The sequence below is a fragment of the Natator depressus genome, chromosome 11 (genome assembly GCF_965152275.1).
Source record: "Natator depressus isolate rNatDep1 chromosome 11, rNatDep2.hap1, whole genome shotgun sequence".
NCBI classification, from domain to species: Eukaryota; Metazoa; Chordata; order Testudines; family Cheloniidae; genus Natator; species Natator depressus.
The window spans coordinates 62,240,521-62,257,715 of record NC_134244.1 but is presented as its reverse complement, the minus strand read 5'-3'; the positions used below and the strand labels follow the sequence as shown (position 1 = coordinate 62,257,715).

The 17,195-nt window shown below is 45.3% G+C and overlaps 2 protein-coding genes across 2 annotated transcripts in view; one reads left to right on the top strand and one right to left on the bottom strand.

Annotated features, from left to right (window-relative positions):
• Window positions 1-1,533, top strand: part of DYTN (dystrotelin) — a 60,963-nt gene extending 59,430 nt beyond the window's left edge. Inside the window, exon 16 of the mRNA XM_074968008.1 lies at window positions 306-1,533. The gene's annotated coding sequence lies outside the window, so the exon portion shown is untranslated. The remainder of the gene's footprint in view (window positions 1-305) is intronic.
• FAM237A (family with sequence similarity 237 member A) lies at window positions 966-9,168 on the bottom strand. The gene is made up of 3 exons (XM_074968009.1): window positions 9,041-9,168; window positions 5,305-5,726; window positions 966-1,205 (listed from the first exon to the last, which is right to left on the bottom strand). The coding sequence occupies exons 2-3, from the start codon at window positions 5,711-5,713 to the stop codon at window positions 1,081-1,083; spliced, it is 534 nt and encodes a 177-aa protein (XP_074824110.1). The 5' UTR covers window positions 5,714-5,726; window positions 9,041-9,168; the 3' UTR covers window positions 966-1,080.
• Between the last annotated feature and the right edge of the window lie 8,027 nt (window positions 9,169-17,195).

Genomic DNA, 17,195 nt, shown 5'->3' with positions numbered 1-17,195 from the left:
TACTCACCCTGTTCTACAATGTATCTATGAGCTCTCCATTCCTGATAAGAATTTGAGGTTCAAGCTGCATTGTGATCTGCAGGGGTCAAGTCAGCTGGGCTCTATACAGGGGAAGCAGCCTGCCTGCCTGGGTCACAGTACAGCATTTAACTTTATTCTAGCATCCCTTTGATCTGCTTAGCCTTGGGAATTGAAAGGTAACCATGGATTGATTGAAACTGACACAGAAAGCATTTGTATGTGTGCTTTCTTTCAGAATATATTTGTTTCTTACTTTTGACTTTTATTTCATTTTGGGTTTTCAGGGCCAATCCTGCTCCCAGTGAAATCAATGGCAAAACACCTATTGACTGCAGTGGAGCAGGATCAGGTGCTACCTGAGGGAAACAGCTGCCCTTGTACATCATCAAAATGAATATGCATGTGGGTGTTGTTTACGGACACTCTTCCTGGAAAATTAACTTTGAGAACATCTGTTCACTTAAGGTGTGGAGAATGTTTGGGTTTTATTAACCTATGAGAAAAAACTGGAAGCTTGAAGTTTGGAGGTCCTGGATTTTTTAACTCTTTACATTTTCTTTTTAAATAGAATGATGTTTTGGCTGCTGTTTGTGCTGTGTTATATGCATAAAAATATAGTTAAAACAGAGCAAGTACAGCTACTTGACTCCAGTCCTGCAATTGAATCCATACAGGCAAAACTGTTGACTTCAGTGGAGCTCCGTGTTGGTTCCCTGCTCTGCCTGTATAAGTCCAGTTGCATGACTGGGCCTTATTCTCCAGCATCCCCCCCAGACACAGTTTCAGTAGCTCATGCACATGATAAGGTGATAACACTTTATAAATCATGCAGTTTATTAAAGAGACTGAATTCATGGGCATCATTTAAAAAAAAAAGCCACAACAGTCCAAAAAGTCAAAACTAACCCAAAGGTACAATGTTGATAGGTACAGACATTCCCCCTCCACCTAGAGCAGCTTTCCAAGGAAAATTAAAAACAAAAACCAAAAGGAAATTGTTTAAAAAATATCCACTGTACAGATAAACCTCAGACTAGACAAATTGTTTCCTCTTTATCCCTAGCCCCCCCCAATAACTCTTCGGAGTAATGCAGATCCACTCTTGTGCACATGGATGCTTATTAAGTCTTCAATCAGCTCTTTCTTGTTCAGCACTCGTGTCCTCTGATTGTGAGCAAATGTCCCTAGAAATTAGGGAGAAAAAAAAAAAAAAAAGAAAGGGACATGAAAACATGTCTGAGGAAATCAGGGTCAGCTTCCAAACAATGTAAAGCTGGCAGCCTATGTAGCTTTCATCCTCCATGTTTTGCCAGTCTGATATTTAAGATAAATGTTGTATCCAACTAATCAGAGCCAATCATTGGGATCAGATGCAGTCTTACAATGGGCAAAACTAAGCAAGTGTCCCTAGTTAGCAAATTACTTTGAAATCCAGAATAGGGTCCAAATTACATTATGGACCCTATCCTGGAACCTTAGTATAAGCCATACAAGACAATAATAGGTTTTCTCCTGGTAAGAAATGCAGAATCATAATCTTGTCTGTTGCTGTCAGTCACAATCAGAACCTGATCCAAATCCTGTCAAAGTCAATGGACTCTCAATTTCACTAGGCTTCAGACCAGTTCCACAGTGATCCTTTACCATTTAATTCACTGGGAATCTTGCTCTTTATTTGAATGACTGCAGGATGAGGCCCAAAAGCCAGCAAGCTGATTTGTTAAGTGTAGTTCTAGTCTGAAAAGTAGAACCCACCAAGTCAAAGCAGCACCAGACCCTGGCATAACAGATGTAAAACCCGCAGTCATACCACCACTGCTAAGATGACCAACCCCCCAGGGACCTACACATGCCTATCACAATGTGATGTACCTCATCGAGTGCACTAAATGCCCCACTAACAACGACGCGAGTGAAACCAGACAATTACCATGCTCTCAACTGAATTCACACAGAAAAACAATAAAAGACAAAAACACTATCACCCATGGGCAAACACGTTTCACAAAACGACCACTCCATATCTGGCCTTTCAGTCCTCATCCTCAAAGAAAACATGCACAAGACCTTCAAAAACAAGTCTGGGAGCTTAAATTGATAACTTTGCTAGATGCTAAAAGTCATGGTCTAAATAAAGACACTTGCAACAATCTGTAACCCACTAACCCCCTGTTTTTTGTCCTATGAGTGTAAAGGTATTAATGGACCACCTTACCTTGAATGGTCACTTAGAACATGTGTTAACTATTTATGCTAAACAATCTGTTGTACCTTGTATTTAGTGTGACACTGAGTACATATCCCATACCTGAAGAAGAAATTGAACCAAAAGAAATTGGTCCAATAGAAGATATTATCTCACCTACCTTGTCTCTCTAGGTAAAAATAGCAACAGACCTGCTCCCTATGTTTATTACAATCATAGCTGCTTATTTTAGGGACATAAGTAAGCTTTTACTGCATTTCACTCCTGTTAGCCCTGCAGAGCCAACACAGCTAAGAGAGAACAAGCTTGATTATTTTCCTTCTCTTGTGCATAGTCAGCAGGATTGCATGCTAAAAATCTAATTACAGGTTTAATTAGTTACACCTGTACAAACTCACTGTGGGAGTTGCACAGGTGGATAGTGGAGGTAGAATCTGACCTCATGCAATAGTGTGAGAAAGAAAGAAAGCCAGTGCATGTTGAATTTGTAGGGCTATGAAAGGCCATCTCTGGACTTGTGCATGAAGCATGTTTGCCTTGGAACTTTGGAGACAGAATAAGCACCTCATTTGAGAGTATTCCTTTTACAGAGCCACTGGTGAAAGCAGAGGCAAATTAAGTGAAAACCTGAAGGGAGCCCTGAGGGCTGATTCTGTTGGACATTTCATTGTCTGATTTTTACAGGGCTTGTAAAATAGTTCCCTATAATATATCTATATGTAAGATCATACCATATCAGATATGCTATGTGAAACCCTTACCAACAAGCCACTCTGGTTTCATGGGGGAGGAGAGAAAAATGTGAGAGTTGGTGTGATTTCAGTAGTTAGGCAATGTAAAAAACAGTGTTTGTTTGAAGGACTCTTAAGGGATTCAGCTTAAAGCTTAATTAATAATTCCTTAAAGGCAAGCAATATGCTAACGTTGTAGCTTGGTCAACTAGTACTTCAGTGGGTATGAATTATTTATCATATCATTTGATATATTTGATGTGGAAAGTGATGGCTTTTTTTCTGTAACTGATATTGAACTTTAAGGTGCTTATTAAAAAGCACCTTTTAGACTGACTCTACCCTGAGGATTCACCATCAGGAGGCAGTATGGCATAGCAAACAGGACATGGAAATGTGATTTGGGTACCTGAGTGTTATGCTTAGTTCTGTCACTGACGTGTGACATGACCCTGGGCAAGACACTCAACCTTTCTGCACCTAAGTTTCCCTATCTGTGAAATACAGATAATGTTTTCTCCACTTTGAGATGTATAAGAGAACAGTGCTAAGTGGAGCTATATATTTCTACAGCTCTTAGAAGAGCTTTAGTTAGTCCTTCATTGCATAAAAGCCCACTCTCTAGTATTCGCTACTAATGATAAACAGATATATTGATATAATTAGTGAAACTGATGAGACTTACCTTTTGGTACCAAAATCAGATGTGCTGATAATACCTAGCTCTCTTGACCCCTACACCTCCAGGCATGTTATTAAGGAGGTAGCATTAGTCCCACTTTCTAGCTGGGGAAACTGAGGCACTGTGAAGTGACTTACCCAAGGTCACACAGCAGATTCATGGCAGAACTGGGACTAGAACTCTGGTCTGCAGCCTCCCAGCCCACTTTCTCTAGCCAGCGGGCCTGAGAGCTGAGCTGCATTGATTCAGGGTTTTGCCTAGTTTGACTAATACCACTATAGTGGGGTATCCTAAATATTCCTGTGACTAAGGCTCCGAGGCTGCTTCAGATATTACATATTGTTGTATGTTAGGTTTAAACAGTGTAAGCCATCATTAAATATTTTCAAAAGGTAAGACCAGGACCATTTCAGTTTGTAGCAACTGAGTCTGAAAAGATACAATAGAAGTATGAAGGGAGAAACTTGGAATATTGTTTTATATTCAAAGTAACCCACTGAAAGTTGCCTTGGCTCTCCCATCTAGACCCAGAATTGGTCCATGAAATCATTCAAATGCTAATAGTTCAGCTCAAACTAAAGAATCAGGCTTGCACAATTTGTTATGCTTAAGAAGTGGCGATTCAATTCCTCATATCATTTGCAGATAGCAATCTCCTTCTAGCAATTGACTTTTGGTTTCACTGACTAAGCAAGGCAGATATGAACAATCTGGTTTTAAGATGCTACAAGACCTTGGATGAGAGCTTAGATAGTTCTACAACAACAAAAATTAGGCTGTCACTGTAGCAGTCTGACCACTACCAGCTGACCACTACAGCATTAAGAAATTAGATGGACTGATTACAACTCACAAAACAGAGTAGCAGTAAGAACAGAAGTAAAATATCCCTCCTTTTTTAAGAGTGTGTGTGCACTGGACTGTGTCTAAAAATCTCTTCATCCTACCTAGTGTCATGATGTATGGTATCAGTTTTAAGCAGAAAGTATGTATTTTAAAAGAATCTGTGCACACTAACAGCCCCTACACAGCCTGATTCCCAGCTTTACCTGCATGATCTACCAGTAACCAGACCCTGGCTGCAACTTGGAGACAGCTAGTGGCTGAAAACTTTACTCACAGTAATTCATTAATTCATGAATTAATTCAGTAATACATTAATTCATTGTGCTCATGTTTAGTATCATACTCCACAATGGTTCCAGCTGGACTACTCAAGGAGTAGGATACTGCTGCATATGAGTAAGGCTGGCCTAGACCACGCATTACCCAGTAACACTGTTAATGAGGCAGTATATCTTCATGTGTTTGGTTACTAATCTATCTTCCCTACCTGTACCCATACATGTTTCAAGTGGTTCACTTCTACCTCCTCTTATGATCCCTGTGGGAAAAGTCAATCATATATGGGCCTGATCTGCAGCTGTTTCTCAGCCAAAACTCCCATGCAGAAGTTTTTGAGCATGATTAAGCTTCTTTATTGAACATATTAATCTTTGACTTGTACAGCACCAAGCACTCAGTTGTTTTAATGCTAATCGTACTCTTGCTTGGTTCTCACTCTCCAATTTAAACTTGTTTCTCTACTGGTGTCTGATTTTTATGTACACTACTGCTGTTTCTCCACCACAAGGTGTACATGTATTGGATAGAGAAGTAATAACCTTGCTTTCTCTCTGTGAGCTGAGAATGCAGAGCTATGATTTTCTGTTCAGCCTCTGCCAATTGCCTCCTCCCTAGGCCATGGGTTCTGGAGAGCACACAGTCTACATAGATATCCCAGAAGAGCTGAGCCAGGTCCCAGAACAGAGCCCCATGCTTCAAGTTCTCTGATGACTTCAGGAAGATCATAAAGTCCCAAAAACCATTGACAGACTCAGAAATATGTGGCTTCCTCATCTCCAGCAAGGCAGCTGTGGAGAACGCCCAGCACTGGGGATCAGCTCGGCCAAGGGCCAGTGGATCATTTTGGCTCTGGCAGAAGAAAGGAGTCACACAAAACACTCCCATGATTAACAGACAGCAGATAAGTCTCACATTGGAGTGAATTCTTCCTCTGTTCCCAGGATCCATTGTGTCACTGAAACTTCACAAAAACAAAAGAAGTTGAAAAATCATCTAACCTTCATATGTTGCTGGGCTAAATGAAGGAATGGGATGGGTGAAATCAAATCCTACAGCCTGTGTTATCTGTGTTAGGGGGTTGGCCTAGATGATAGCATTGGTCCCTTCTGGCCTTAAGCCTGGTTTGTACTTTATTTGTTAATTCAATTCCATTACATTTGATATAAACATCCAAGTTTATTACCCAAAGGCTAAATCCGCTAAACTCATTCAAGATTTCTTCTTATCTAAAACAGCAGTTTGTCCCCTGATATAAATTGGCCAAGAACATCCCCTTCAATAGGACTATTTTACATAGTATATTTCTTTCAGAACATTTCCAGAATAATGTATAACTGTGTGTATATATTAATTTTGGAAAGGCTCTGGAATGAAGTGTGCACGTCACATTAAATACACACCCTTGTAACAGATGACTCAGTGACACTCTCCTGTTGAGCTAGAATCATGAAATTTACTTGTTTACTTGATACTTGTTTATAGGCTACAAAGAGAAAATTCTGAAATCTGACCTTCCCATTAGCTGTCACCACAAGATCACCACTCTAGTGAATTTTATCCACTAAATGCTCTTGCTCCTGTATTAGGTGATAACAGTTTACCAAAAAGAAAAATCCTTATAACTTCTACTGTGAGTTGATCATGCTGCTAGAGGTCAACATTTCTATCTCAGACTTTGGCCATGAAATAGTCCATAAATGCTTTTTTGAATGGGTGACCAAAGCTGCCTTTCCAAGTATTGCAGCTAGTTACGTCACTTGCCCAGATTGCTGTAGGGAACAATTGGATATTTTATTTCAGGGAGCCAAAGCTAACTTCTGAAACTATATCTAGGTACAGCATAGCTTTGTATAGCTAGGCCTCTTCCATGCCTTTGAGGGCACAGAGGGTCCCTGGGCAATATAAACAGTGCTGTTCTGCTGTGCAAGGCGAATGGATGGAATCAGGACTGGTCATGCAGGGGGATATACACTCCCTGCCTAGCATGCAGCTTTAGCCTCAGCAGGGTGCAGGGCAAGAACATCTGCCTCCATTGGAGGGAGTCTGCTAAGGACCTCTTAGGAGAAGTTCCATGTCTTGGGAGTAAGATTCCTCCCCAGCATTCAGCCCTGCTACTTGGTTTGGGTACAGGAGGATGTGGGGGGGAGAGGAGAAGGGGTATTTACACCCTAATGAGACTTAACATTTTAGAGATTTACAGCAATTTATAAAGTGAATTAGGTGCCCATAAAAAACTCTAGCTTGACAACCCTGGATCTGAAGTCCTACATTTTATCAACAGAAAAAGGGCAACACAAGCTTTCCCACACTGCCCTACAGCTGTAAGAAACCCTGCCCTCAATGAAGTGCCAGGCCAGCTCACACCACAGTGATGGTAGTTTTATGAAGTTGATACCTCTTTGGTCACTACCACCCTGGGCTAATTTTAATTGGTGACTTAGAGGCAAAAGGCTTTAATCTATTCCCAAAAGCCAGACCCATCCAGATGATGGATGTAAAACTAAGAGATATGAGTCTTAGTAGCTTCATTTGTTTGGAAAAAAGGGTGAATATTTTTACAAGTTTTCAGAAATGTTCATGGAAAATTTCAACCAGCTCTAAAAATAACTGGAGGAAAATTCCCTGAAGTCGAGTCTTTACATGGAGTTCTGATTACCCGCCACCCGAAACACGCTGTTTGCAACCTCTAGGACTTTCTTTCAAATTCTTCCATTATTTTTAAATTTAGAAAACTTTTAGGAAGAGAAAGTGATTTTTGCTATATATTTCAGCCTATTAACTTATAGCATCCATATCATATGGTTCAGGTAGAAGGATCACAATTCTTTTATCAGGCTAGACACTGAACATAACAAATACACTTAATAAAATCTCATAAAATGAAAATATTGAGAAAACAATCCCTAGTGATGACAGGGAAATATTTACCAAATACTCTCTTGACAAAGTCTGCTGGTAGCTACATCTTATTGAGGAACTAGATGCTTTCATCAGGAGAAGATGTCCTCTTCCAAAATGGAAAGATTTGGGGCCAAATGTTATAGTAGCATAAATCCCCATAGCTATTGCAGCTTAACTCCAGTTAAGCTGCCTGTCATAAAATATCAGGGTTGGAAGGAACCTCAGGAAGTCATCTAGTCCAACCCCCTGCTCAAAGCAGGAAATCCCCTGCTCAAAGCTGTCCCCAGAGTAATTGCTCTTTTGGCCCTTTGGAGTTAAAGATATATATGAGGTGATCTCTTGTTCTGGCTTCTATCCAGAGTATGCATTTACTTGTACTGAAGTAGCACCCAGAGGCCCCAATGAGGGATTGGGGACCCATTGTGCTAGGTGCTGTACACCATATAATGAAGAGGGTCTTTGCCTCAAGAGCAGAGTACTCTGCCTTCTCCATAAACAGCAAAGGGGTTGAGTATTGACTTGTCAGCCAAGTAACAAGAGTTATATGCAAGTTGAGTAGTAGGGAGACTGCAACTTTTCATTGGTGTGTTTATTTTCCCATGAATGGTCAAACAGTGCTGCTCAAACGGTTCCTATCGACCTATACAGTAAAGATGTCGGGCCAGCAGTGGTGGCTGTCTCCACTGCAGTCGCCTTTTGTAATAGTTCAACATTTGAAGACCCCAGAGCCCGAGGTCAATAAATCTAAACAGTCTGTACCGGCCCCCGGGGTGGCGATGGGACAAACACCCAGCTCTGGAGCGTCGCGAGCTGCAGGTGGCGGGGCGGGGCGCGGAGCGGGGCGCGCACGGGGGTGTCCCGCGCGTGTCCCCTTTACCATAACGCCGAGCACGCGAACACCAAGGGCGCTCTGAGAGCGGGCCAAGGGCAGACGTCCTGCCCCGGGGCAACGAGTTGCTTCCGCGGCAGGATTTGTCCCATATTTCCCGTCCCCCGGGGGGCGAAGGGAGGGGGGTGGCGGTAAAGCTGTGAACAGCAGCCCCCTGTCCCGGCGGAGCTCTCGGTGCCGCGCTTTTGCGGGGCTGCCCGTCCCACACCGGGGGAGCCCGGGTGCCGCTCGCCGGGCTTCCGGGCGTGTTTGCAGCCGCGGCACCGCCCCGCAGCGCCGAGCTGGAGGGGAGGCGTCAGGGCAGCCCCGCGCCTCCCCCGGCCCCGCTAGCCTCCAGCGGGGAACGCCCCGGAGCCCGGCGTCCGCAGCGCCCCGGGGCTCCCGTCCCCTCCGGCGCGCGCCGCCCGAGCTCAGCCCGGCCCGGCTGGGCGCTGTCCGGGGTGCTGGAGCCTGTCCCGCGCCGGCTGCCCCGAGCCCCGCCTTACCTCCGCCAGCTGCCGCGTCCGACTCCCGCCCGGTGGCCCCCAGCTCCTGTCGCTGCCCGGGCTTGTGGCGGCTCCCGCCGCTCCTTAAGAAGCGGGGCGCGCGGTCCCTCTAGGTTACGTCAAGGCTCCTGGGTGAAGCCCCCACCCATTCCGAGACAGGCTCCGGTCAGCTGCTGCTTCGGACCCCCCCCCGCGCCCTCCCAACCGCCCCCGCCGCCGCCCCCGCGGGACTCGCGCCACACCGGCGACCCCTCAGAACTGCCGCCCCGCCTCGGCAGGGGGTGGGGGAGGGGCAGGCTCGCGGCCCGCGCCGCGCCTGAGGGAAGGGAACCCCCGCGGCTCCGGCGCCGATGGAGTCCGGCTGGTCCCCCCACTAGCCCCGCGGGCCACCGCTCGCCGCGTGGCCGAGCCCCACGCCTGGTAGGGTGTGTGTGTCGGGGGGGGGGGCTAGGCCCCGAGTGGGGGGACTTATTTTGAACACTGGTAAAGGATTAATTTTTTCTTTAAAGTTTTCCCGCCCCTGCTTCCCCCCCCCCCGGGTTTTGGAAGGTCCTAGCGAAGCACTGCCTGCCCGCTTTCGGAAGGGACGCTCGGAGGCGGCTCCAGACTGCTGTTTTGCACCGTGGCTGAAATAAAGGACGTAGAAAAATTAAAGAGAAAAGTCCGAGGCTGAGCTGAGGTGGTTCTGTGACCGGACCTCCATTCTCAGCCCCTGGATAATGACCTAGTTCTGAGCAGTGAAGGGCGGGAAGAGAGGGCCTGCCCTTGGAAGGGGCAAAAACAAAGGCTGCCTGAAGATAAAATGGAAAAACCATTTGGCAGAATTGGAGCTATGTTTGACTTCACCAGGAGAACTCTTGTTCTGCAGCGGAGAACATGAGGTTGCAGTGAAGTGTCAAATGACTAGTATGTACTGTACTTAGATAGATCTCTAGGGACCAGATCCCTCCGATGGTGTAAATTGGCCTACATCCATGGAGCTATGCTGAGTTGGCCTCCACAATAAAGAAATCAAGAAGCCTATTTGTATTCAGAAGCCCAGTTGTCAGATAAACGTGAGTAATATATCCTGCCTTGTCCAGCATGGTTGGTGCATTATGTTTGCACTAGAATAAACCATTTAGGCAAAATATCTGAGAAACTGCTAAATAAGTGTTTTGAACCCATAAATATGACCACACTAAGTCAGCAAGTTTTTCCTTCCTGTTAGTTTCTCAGCTTGTGCAAATCTGCATAGTTCCACTGAAGTCAGTGGAAATGCACACGTTTACACCAATTGAGAAACTATCCCATTCTTTCCAGAGACTTTGTCCTGGCCCACTCCACATCCCTCAGCTGCTGCTGCTTTGCAGTTGGAGAGTACAATCATCTCTTTTTGTTATCATCTTGTTTCAGACAGATCCTCACGAGATATAAATCAACACCACTCAGTTGAAGTCACAACACACATCACACCAGCTCATGTAAGCTGAAGAACTGACTCTAAATGCTCATCTTCGAGTTACTAGTTTTGGGGGAATTCTGCACCAAAAAATTAAAAATTCTGTGCACAATATTTTAAAGTTCTGCAAAATTCAACATATTTTGTCAAATTAACACAATATAATCATGCCAAATTCAATTATTTTGGTATTTATTTAAAAATACCTGTCAGCAACTATGTCTGTATCAATACAGACAACAACAACAAAAGATTCAGGAAATGTTTTTTTTTGTTTGTTTGTTTTGTTTTTTTTTACAAAGGTTGCTTACTAAGCATATTCATACAAACTTTGAGTAATTAATTTAAACCAGGTTTCAGAGTAGCAGCCGTGTTAGTCTGTATTCGCAAAAAGAAAAGGAGTACTAGTGGCACCTTAGAGACTAACCAATTTATTTGAGCATAAGCTTTTGTGAGCTACAGCTCACTTCATCGGATGCATCCAATGAAGTGAGCTGTAGCTCATGAAAGCTTATGCTCAAATAAATTGGTTAGTCTCTAAGGTACCACTAGTACTCCTTTTCTTTTTAATTTAAACCAGTGGCTCTCAAACTTCCCAGACTACTATACACTCCTTTCAGGGTCTGATTTGTCTTGCGTATTCCCAAGTTCCATCTCACTTCAACTACCTGCTTACAAAATCAGACATAAAAATAGTGTGCTGTGACACTTCTGTATTACTCAAAAATTGATTACTTATTTTTACTATAGAACTATAAATCAATCGGAATATATATATATATATATATATATATATATATATATATATATATATAGTACTTACATTTCAATGTATAGTATATAGAGCAGTTGTATGAAATTTTAGTTTGTACTGACTTCACGAATGCTTTTTATGTAGCCTATTGTAAAACTAGGCAAGTATCTAGATGAGTTGATGTACTCCAAGGAAGACCTCTGCATACCCCCAGGGGTACGTGTACCCCTGATTGAGAATCACTGATTCTCAATACAATACAAAACTGTATTTCCTGCACGCCCCAGAAGCAGTGCAAAGGCTTGTAGGAGTCAGGGGTAACAGAGGAGTTAAGGAAGAGGAAAAGAGCCTGGGAATGAACATGGAGGGTTGCTGGGTGTGGGTGGGAGAAGTATGGAACAGGTGTTTTAGGGGTGGGGGATTATTGGGGAGCTTCCCCCATGCAGACCCTGGCTGACCCTTAGCCTCTCCCATTCAGTCAGGCACATTTGCCCCATTCCCCCTACAGCCCCCTCCCCTTCATCCCCATGTGACCCTGCAGCCCCACTCCCATTCAGCCTCCATCCCAGTCTATCCCCCCACTAGCCCTTCTGAACCCCAGTTTGTGATCCCCCCAGCAGCCCCATGTGCCCCACTCTGTCTGTTATCCCCCACCCCCCCATATGTGCCTCCGCACTGTGAGGAACGCACCTCCTCTTCCTTCCTTCTGCTGTAGCTCACTGCTGTGGCCCCTGAGCTGGCTTCACTCTGTTCTGGCACCACAGCGACCCCTAGTGGGTGAAATATGTAACTGCAATGCCTCTCTATAGAAAATACATTCTGACTGAGAAAAAGAATCTGCAAGGGGACACAAATTCTGCAGTGACGCAGAATTCCCCCAGGAGTCAATTATTACACATTCTGCTTGTCACATCTCCCAGCATACCAAGTAGTTTTTGTTTTTTTTAAATTCTATTCTGTCTGAGATGTGTCCAAAACATGCTACATGGTCATTCTTTTATATTGTGAAGGAACAAAGTGGATACATTTCATGCATCCCTTTTATAAGTAACAGTATCTAAATAGATCTCAGATTATTATATCCTGTCTGATCGACACACACATATTGCAGGATTTCTTTGGCACATGGATGCGTATGTTGTACATCCAGATGTATGGAATTCTTACTGAATTCAAAATATTCATTGTATGTGTTGTGACACAGGGTTTGAGCCCTGTGTGGTGCTCAGCAGTCTCCACTGCTATAGGTTTTAATAGGGAGCTGAGTAGACTCTGCACCTTGCAAGATGCACTCAGCATGGCAGGATAAAACCAATTTTACCCAGGAAATTTCTATTTCCCCCCTCCCTCAATCAAGGTTTCCTCCTTTTCTCTACCTCATCTCCCTCTCTCCCTCCCTCCTCGAATTTGGTGCATGATCAGAGACAATCACTGGGCATATTTTTGATTAAAGGCAGTTCTCTAAATCTTGGTTCTTAGATTAGACTGGGGCTGATTCCAGGAGTGGCATACATAGGCTGTAAAGGAACTGCAATAGGCTGGGGTGGGGAAGCATTTGTCCAGTACAGGAGCAGCATAAGACAACACAAAGCAGCCCTATTCTGTCTCCCCTCTCAAGCCCTGGTATAGGGAGTGTGTTGGGGGTAGGACTGGCAGTGAGAGGGGGTGGATTAAGGAAGGAAGGAGGCATGCCCATAGCATGCAGCAATGGCATTGCTGGGATTCTGGGCTGTGGTGCAGCCCATGGGCAGCTGTGAAAAGGATGCCAGTCCCAGGGGCTGCTCTAACTTACACCAGGGCCCTTTTCAGAGCCAGAATCCTGAAGGCACTAAAATGACCTTTGCTTCTCACTCCCAACCCCCACACTGCAGCACTTTTGCTATGTCTCTCCAGAGCTGCAGCAGGGACTGTGCCCCATTCTATCAAAGCCAGAGGAGTTCTGAAGGTTAGAAGTGAAAGTAAAAATCTCTGGTAAATTGATAGACCAGGAGAGATTCAATTTAATATGAAGTCTTCACAGATTTGTTCAATAAGCAAGTTTGTTTGCTGTCTTTCAGTGGAGTGTTGGCTCAAGTATAATGGTAGTTTCATACCGATAGAAAATAATCTTCCAGATTTGAGGATGGCTAACCAGGGGATCTGATGGAAATAAGTCAGTCAATGCTCAGAGAGAGAGAGAGAGAGAATAAGTGTTACAACTAAGGCCTTGTCTACACTGGCAAGTTTTTCTTCAGTAAAGCAGCTTTCTGTGGTGTAAAACTGCGCAGTTGCATTGCTGTTAAAAAAACACACCGCAACGAGAGGTGCACAGCTTTCTGCGCTGGGGCTACTGCACCGTGGTGCCAGTGTAGACACCCTGGTCGATTACAGTGCTGTGATTGGCTGCTGGGAGGTGTCCCACAATGCCTGGTCTCACCTCTCTGGTCATTGGTTTGAACTCTACTGCCCTGCTCTCAGGTGACCAACCATGAGCCCAACCCCTTAAATTCCTTGGGAATTTTGGAAGTCCCCTTCCTGTTTGCTCAGTGATGTGTGCAGTGGTCTCAGTGCATCTTTTCAGGTGATCATGCCTGCTCCACGCACCAGGTGATCCCCCGCTTGGAGCAATGCTGAGCTGCTGGATCTCATCAGCATTTGGGGAGAGGAGGCTGTCCATTCCCAGCTGTGCTCCAGCCATAGGAATTGTGATACCTATGGACAGATTTCACTATGCATGACAGAAAGGGGCCTTGACTGGGACACACTGCAGTGCAAGGTCAAAGTGAAGGAGCTGCGGAACGCCTACCACAAGGCACGGGAGGCTAACTGCTGCTCCAGTGCTTTGCCCAGGAGCTGCCGGTTCTACAAAGTGCTGGACGTGATATTTGGTGGTGACCCCACCTCCACTGTGAAGGCCACTGTGCATACTTCAGTGGCTCACATACCAGTCGAGAGTGGACCGAGCCAGGAAGAAATCTTGGACGAGGATGTGGAGGGGGACCCAGAGTCAGAGGATGACTCGGAGCTCAGAGACGCATGCAGCGAGGAGCTCTTCTCTACCCCAGAGGAGTCTAGCCGTTACAGCTGTCAGAGCTTGGCAAAGTGCAAACAGGAAAGGAGGCCCCAGTAAGTGGTTTTGATTTTGGGAATCGCTGAAGTGAGTTGCTGGGGGCAGGAAGGTTGCAGAAAGCAGGCTTGTGTCTGTATGATTCGCGTATCACCACATGCCTAGTCTGAGTAGCAGATCACAGTGTTGATTGACTCCCTCACTTCATGGGAATCTGCCGCAGAGATCGCCATGTAATTCTCATGGAGATACTGGGCAATCTGATGCCGCAGAGCTGCTTTGTGTCTTACCCGACTTCCCCACTCCAAACTGGTTAGTAACCGATCGGTAGCGGTCTGGAGTAGCCAGCTTCCACAGTGAAATTGCCATGCGCTTCTCCAATGGCAGGGCAGCTCTCATTCTTGTGTCCTTGCACCACAGGGCTGGGGCGAGCTCATCACACAGTCCCATGAATGTGGCTTTCCTCATCCCAAAGTTCTGCAGCCACTGCTCATCATCCCAGAGGTGCATGATTATGTGATCCTACCACTCAGTGCTTGTTTCCCGAGCCCAGAAGCAGCGTTCCACTGTGGTCAGCACCTCCCTGAATGCCACAAGCAATCCCGTGTCATAGCTACTACGCGTGGTGAGATCAATATCAAACTCCTCTTGCCTTTGTAGTTTAAGGAATAACTCCACTGCCACTCGTGACGTGTTAGTGAGAGTGAGCAGAATATGGTCAACAGTTCAGGATCCATTCCTGCAGCCCGAAGAGGCAGAGCGTGCAGTACACAAACCATTGAAAGATGGTACCAAATGTGGATGGAAGTACAGGGATTGTTGCGAAGCAATGCATCATGGGGCATTGGGACAGGACCCAGGATTCCCCGCGACCCCCTCCGCCTTCCCACAACTCATAGCGGCAGAAGAGGAAGAGGTGCTTTGTGGGATAGCTGCCCAGAGTGCACCGCTCCGAATACCGCTGCAAGTGCTGCAAGTGTGAACATGCTATTGCGCAGGCAGCTGACAGTGTGAACACACAATAGCGGTTTCCCTTCAGCACTCTCTGAGCGGCGCGGTAACTCTTCCAGTGTAGACATACCCTAAAATACTGCTGCTCTGTAAAGGCTTTTGTTCCTGGGGGAGGGGCTCATTAACTGGAATAAATGAGTATAGTTGGCCAACCCATTTCCTTTTTGTGTTCTTTGGGGTCAAGATGAGTCTTTGTAGAGAGCTCTGTGTAGTGGATGTGTTCCCCCACTTAGGATATGAAAAATTTCTTCCATTGTACAGCATGATTCATCCCCTCGATAATCCTCTGTACACATAGACACTTTGAATGTTTGCCATATCTTGATTTCATTCAGACGGGTGCTAAATTCTATCCAGCTCAAAGAGTCACAAGTGTAGAATTTTGCACAGAAAGAGCTTGTAATCCTTGAGCTACCAGCTGAGATTCAATGCTTATTACATTTTAAATAAGAAGCTTATTAAACTATTTAGCGAAGCTGGCAAAGTAGTGCAAACAGTGTTCCGCCAATAACTTTGCACTGCTCTGTATTTCAGTAGTTATTCCCTTCTGGTGTTCACTCTCTGCAAACATTCATGCAGTGGGATTTTTGTTAGTAAAAGTGCTCATGGAAACCCAGTGGTAAGCCTCCACTTTCCACTAATATTTGCATAAGACTTGATTGAGGCCACAAGACAGTAAAGCTCTTTAAATGGATGCTTAAAGTTAAGCATATGTTCAAAATGTTTTGCTAAATTGGATCATAAATGAGCATAGCTCTTATGGGTGAAACCCTGGTCCTGTTGAAGTCAATGGGACTCACTAGGGCAAGGATTTTACCCTATAACGTGAACAATGGATTTACACCACACACATTCAGCAAATAGGGGGAGTGTTTCAAAGGCAGAAAAGGGAGTTGGGTTAGATTTAACTCCCTTTTGTGCCTTTGATCCTGCCCCTTAAGCAGGTGCTAATAAATATGTTGACGAGCTTTGTTGAACAGAGCCTTCATGCCTGATCCAAAGCTAAGTGATGGTGGTAGGGGAGGGGCTGGTTTCATTGATGTCAGTGGGCTTTGGATAGGGTTCCTCCTCAAACACAAATAGCACCTATTTGATAAACCAACTAAACACAAAACAAATTTCAAAGCAAAAAGAGTAAACAAATTGGGGGAGGGGGTTCTGCAAACAGATAAGACGACAAATCAGTCAAGTCAGACATAATTGATTTGCTCAATCCTACTAGCCAGTATAGTGGGTATAACTTTTGATAAGCATATAGAGGTACCGTGGTCAGGACCGGCTCTACGTTTTTTGCCACCCCAAGCAGCAAAAAACAAACAAACAAAAAATCTGATGAATACGCTGCCGCTGGAGAGAACAGGAACATTGAAGGGAGTTGCCACCGAATTACCGCTCACAGCGAGACCCGAATCAGAAGAGTCGCCGCTGAATTGCCACCGGGGCTGCTGCCAGACTGCCACCCCAAGAACAGCTGAAGTTCCGTCCCTTCAGCAGCGCCGCCCCAGGCACCAGCTTGCTTAGCTGGTGCTTAGAGCTGGCCCTGACTATGGTAGGCACTCAGCACCAACGCGCCCCTTCCATCTTTGCATTGTCATGGTGAGTCTGCCTGTTGTCATTCACCCACCACTGGCTGTAATCCCTTCATGTGGGAAGCTAGTTCAAGGCTTAGAGTCAAGCAGTGCCTTTCTCCTCTCAGGATATGCAGAGTCCTGCAGTGGACAGTTGTAGGACCAGTGAAGGGCATCTCCAGGCCTGCCCTGAGTCTCTCTCGAGGTCCCTATTCCCTTGGTTTCAGGGCCTTTTTCTCCATTCAGGTTTTCTTATGCTAGGGTATGCTAACAGCCCTCAGCTCCTCTAACAGTTGGTAGGGGAACCCACTCCCACCTTCTCCACTAGGTGCTAA